Below are 5,056 nucleotides of genomic sequence, written 5' to 3'. Positions count from 1 at the left end.
GTGCATCTGTGACATGTGAGCGATACATGTATCATTTGTAGCGCTGGCTTTGTACGTTCGGAGACTTTGGTAGTGGCTGGATTCAAAAGGCCTTGAAGTTTGAAGTATTTCATTCCATCTTGTCTTTTAAATTACTTGTTCATTTTTGTGTGATTTGCACAGATTTCTACAGCAAGTGGTTTCTGCCCTGTCCCTGCTCCAAAGAAGGTAAAGTAAACAACTTTGGTGTTGCTATTTTTAAAATGAACAAGTGGTCCTGACATGAGATTTTCTGTGTGGTACTTTTGGGCCTGGTTGAATCTGGCTACGGCGAAAAATCCATTGCTATCAGTTCGTCATTTTTGGCAGGGGACAGCTTTGACCATTTCCAAACCTGTCCGATTGTTCTAGCAGAGTGTCAAGTCAAAACAATTAGTGTGTATACCGGACTGAGGAGCGCAATTTACAAACTGGCCAGACTGAAGTCTATCGTATAGAAAATACTTTTTCACTCAAATCGTTTAAAAAACAGTGCCCGTATTGCGGCACGGATGTGGTCGATGATACATGACGTTCAGCTTTTGCCATTGGTTAGGCTGTTTGTGCACCATGATGTGTAGTTGGGATGCTCTGGGTGTGTCAAACTCTTAAAACATTTATGTGTTCTCCTGATCTACTGATTTCATATTCTAATTTTATCACCTTCCCTCTCTCTTTCTCTCTCTATCTATCTCTCTCTCCCTCTCTCTCTCCCTCTCTCTCCCTCTCTCTCTCTCTCTCTCTCTCTCTCTCTCTCTCTCTCTCTCTCTCTCTCTCTCTCTCTCTCTCTCTCTCTCTCTCTCTCTCTCTCTCTCTCTCTCTCTCTCTCTCCTTGGTGTCACCCTTTTTCAGGGTAAGAAGTCCAAGTCGGCAAGCAACGATGCTGTCCCAACTACAGTCTGTTTCAACAAGGCAGCAGCGCTGGATGACTTCCGTATCCTTGGCACCGGTCTGGTACGGCAAGTTGAAGAGCAAGAAGAAGCTTAGGCGACTAGTTGTACACAGTGCGGCGTGTGAATATCGTCAGCACCTATGTTCAAGCTGCCCAGCTCCATGGTTAAACTCGCTCGAACGAACTTGAGTCCTGCCACTCACACAGGTGTGTGTGTGTTTCTTTTTTTTGGGAGTCCGGCATATACATGCGACATGTGTACGGCATGTGTCCACGCTGGCCACGTCGTGTTGGCAGGAATGCGTAGTGGCTGGTCCTCCTCGCCGTGGCGTGCAGTCTGTATAGCTGCTGTCTTACTGGTGTTTGTATCACTCTCTATGTGTGGCTGGTGTGTGTGCGAGGAGGGTACACGTTGATGCTCCTCTCACTAGGGTCGAGTAGTGTGTGATGAGAGGCACACAGATTTTTGTGGATTGCAGTGCTCGGATGCTGTTCAGCAGTAGTAGCGCACTGCAGTCGCCACACGCTTGTCACACGGCCGTGCTGTCAACTAGTATGGTGACATCGCGCCATCTATGGACACGATGTCATTGCTTGACCTACATGTATTCCTGCATGCAAGAGTACAAATATAACTACTAGTGCCCACGGGTGTGCAGTTCTGCATCTGGGTTTTCAGCAGTGAAGCTCACAACACGTTGTGTGCCACCCCAGAAAGTTTATTTTTGTACAATGGAGTGCGCATGTGCGCATGTTTCCTTCTGGGAGTGCACTTTTCTCTCTTTTCCTTTTTGCTGAACCGTCCAGGATACCTGTACACACAGCAAAGACACTGCTCTGTAATATGTTACTATTTGCCGTCTACTTGCCCTGTAGGAAATTCCGGTGGAGTTGCTGTACGCCTTTTGCCAGGGAAAGAGGGGAGGGAGGGAGGGAGAGAGGGGGGGGGGGGGGTAATACTCTTCTTTCATCACCAACTGAAGGTCGTGCACCCAAAATTAAGGTGATTATTATTATTATTATGATTATCGTGCGGGTACTCGCGCAAATCAAGCAGAATGGGGTTTCTGTAGAGGTGAACGATTAGTTCAAATATTCGAGTATTCGTTCGAAAATTTCAAACGAGCGAGTATTCGAAATTTTGCACTTGATCGAAGTATTGGCATTGTATTTTTCAAAAAACTTTTGTTGTACCGCTGGTCCACCGGTATGCATGCGTTATGCATGCCTTTGAGTCAGTATTTTAAGACTTGGACGATGCGATCACCACGCGCGGCGAGTAACGTTCTGAGATATGAAAGTACTGATGAAAATCGTTACTTTACACTCTGTACAAGACGTTGGCGACTTTTGTTCTATGTTCACAGATAATTTCTTCCGAATTGGTCGAGAACTCGCAAATCTAGTGCTTTTGAATTTTGATAAAGTACTCGAAATAATCGGATACTTGATCGAATATTATGAACGAGTGATCGATTGGTCAAAGTAGATACTCGTTTCACCCCTAGTTTTCTGGCAAGGGAGATTGTGAGTTTGAGTGCATGAGTGCAGGTGGTGTTGCAGGTATGATGCTGGAACGTTGTGTAAAGCTGTGTTCACAACTGGCGCGTGTACGCGTGAAACCACGTGTTTGTGCGTATTTTTGCTGGCTTTTGGGGCGCCATGCGTACGGAGACGCGCCGAAATGGAAATTCCAACATGTTGGAATTTTCAGCGCGTACCAGCGTACATGCCAGTCACTTTGACTGGCGGGGTCAAAAAATTAGGACTCTAAGGTGTCGCATGCGCTAACTACGACTCGGATTGCTGTTTTTTTGTGGAAGGCTGAGTGCGCGTTTGGGCACGCATGAAGCGCAAGCATACCGCGTCCACGCGCCAGTTGTGAACACAGCTTAAAGGGGCACTCCGGCTTCATTTTCGACGCCGAGTTTTCGATGCCAAGACGAAGGTAGGTGAAAGAGAAGACCCCTCGAACAAGAACGAGTCTCCAGAAGCGATCGAGTCGAGCAGGAAGACGACTTTTGAATTTCGCCGAGCGAGCGCTGATGACGTAATGAGGGATTAGCTTGCCAGTGGAAATGCATCTGCGCACATACATTTCACACACTTTTTGGCCAATTTTCAATCGAAGAGGAGGTTGTTTGCTATGTTCTCTCAACGTCGTGAGCGATCCCGTCTTCTATACCCTTCCAGGTACCCTGAAGGTCCTCCAGAGGAGAATTTATCTCCAGCAACGCGTTGTTGATCCGCTAAATTCGTCTCGAGACATATTCACCCAGTGCAGTGCTGATAAATGTAGAATGTTGAATCTGTGATAATTGTCGACGATGGAGAGAGAGGCTGATAGCCGCTGTCGCAGGGAGAGTGAAGCTGCTGGAAGTAACAACGGGGAGCCCTTTTGTATCACCTGAACAACCAGACTTCAAAGCAGCTTGACCAAATCGGAGGGTGCCTCGTTGCTTATCGTGAATATTACACCGACATAAATTACTACAAATATGCTGGTGAGTTTTTATTTTGTTTTGTTCGTATGCTAGTACCCTGGCCTGGAGTTCTCGTTAGCAAATTCTTATTCCCTCATGCGTTTTCTAAACATTCCGTGTAGTACTGAATACGTGATCAAGTAGGTAGGCCGATTTGGGTAGATGTGGAATTTGGACATGTATTATATTTTCCAAATAGAGCGTTTGTAGAGAAATGGTTGCCCAAATACAACGAAATTGATTCTGCAGTTCTACAACTGGTACTGAAATCCAGTCAAAGTAAAAATGATTCTTCATGACAGTTGGGGTCAATGGAATCTGATCCAGGCATAACGAATGGTGACGCCTGCCACCCCGGGAACGAATGCCCATTTGGCATGGGATACCAAAGTACTCGAAAGTGGTGCGTGTTTCTATGTGGCATTTGGAAGTTTTATATGATCTCTGGTCAATGCAACATACGATAGCCATCATGAATTGCAGGCCTCGAACGCAACTCAGACCAGAATTTGCAGTTCCCTAAGTTAGATGCTTTATAATTCCATGGCCCCAGCTGTAATTATAGAGGTTTTTTGCACATTATTCTTATAGTCGATAGGTTTATACTGATGGCCACAAACAACGGCAGTTCAAACTTCACTGATGTGTTCATGAGCTGAGAGATTTCTCTCCACTATTTCCGTTGTGCACACAGGTCTATCCGATATGCATTGACCGTATTGGGTATGGTATCTGCTCTGAGAAGGGAATCGCTGGAGCCACAGTCCAACTATACAGGCTTTCAAGAAACAGAGAGGAGCCATCTTTGCAAGCTGATACCTGATGTGTACCGACAGAATTCTCACGAGATACCTTACGGACCACGTCTGGTGTATACTTCATAGTACTCCTTCGACTACTGTCTAGAATCAAGTCGACGGAAACAACTCTGGCTTCAAACGAGCCGTCGATTAGACAAACAAAACATTCTCTCATTTACTAGAGCACTCTGACAACTCATGACCTATTCCTAATGATTGCCACTGCTTATAAATATGTAGAGTGCTGATTGGAATGTGCTCACAATCTCAACAATCCAGTGCTATAATTATTCGAACAATGTGTTCGAAATTATTCCACTTTTCCTTCCATAAATGTTGTATCCACATATAATCCACAGTGCTGCAAAGTTTCAGAGTTCTCAGGGTATCAAACAAAATTATTTCAAATACAGTGAAATTGTTCGTGGACATTATAGCGTAACTTGTAGTTCCCTGTTTCTTTTCTTTGCTATAAATTAATCCTTTGCTCTCTAGCCGCCGGCGAGTCCAACAGTGAAATTGTTAGTTCATATTTATAATGTGGGCATATGGGAGGCGGGAGGGTGACCATATTTCTATATAAGGGACCCGCAGCTGTAATACCACCGTACAGTAGCCGGCAAATATGTAGAAAACAGAAATGCATGTTACCATCATTGTACATGGACGGGCGCAGCAGGCCGAAGCTATCAGCCAGAACAGGATTTACAATCACCTAGAGATACTTGAGCTATTCCAGTATTCTCCATGAGCTGTCCGATTCCACAATGGTTCATGCCACCATTATTTCTGGTAGTATAATTCCAAGACCATCTCAGATTCTTCAGCAATTTGTGCCACGGCAAAAGACAACGCTTGACTCG

General features: G+C 45.2%; 1 protein-coding gene and 1 long non-coding RNA gene across 3 annotated transcripts in view; both read left to right on the top strand.

Annotated features, from left to right (window-relative positions):
- Positions 1-1,774, top strand: part of LOC135819512 (nucleolar protein 6-like) — a 24,553-nt gene extending 22,779 nt beyond the window's left edge. For both annotated transcript variants that reach the window (XM_065332733.1, XM_065332732.1), the window contains exons 26-27: positions 163-207; positions 871-1,774. In XM_065332733.1, the coding sequence (XP_065188805.1) occupies positions 163-207; positions 871-1,005 (180 nt within the window). In that variant the 3' untranslated portion in view covers positions 1,006-1,774. The remainder of the gene's footprint in view (positions 1-162; positions 208-870) is intronic.
- A 1,031-nt stretch (positions 1,775-2,805) lies between these two features.
- LOC135819511 (uncharacterized) lies at positions 2,806-4,622 on the top strand. Its single transcript, XR_010553931.1, has 2 exons — positions 2,806-3,414; positions 4,088-4,622. It is a non-coding gene; the product is annotated as an uncharacterized LOC135819511 (long non-coding RNA).
- The last annotated feature ends 434 nt before the right edge of the window (positions 4,623-5,056 follow it).

Source organism: Sycon ciliatum, chromosome 6 (genome assembly GCF_964019385.1).
Source record: "Sycon ciliatum chromosome 6, ocSycCili1.1, whole genome shotgun sequence".
NCBI classification, from domain to species: Eukaryota; Metazoa; Porifera; class Calcarea; order Leucosolenida; family Sycettidae; genus Sycon; species Sycon ciliatum.
This window is presented reverse-complemented; position numbering and strand designations above follow the sequence as displayed.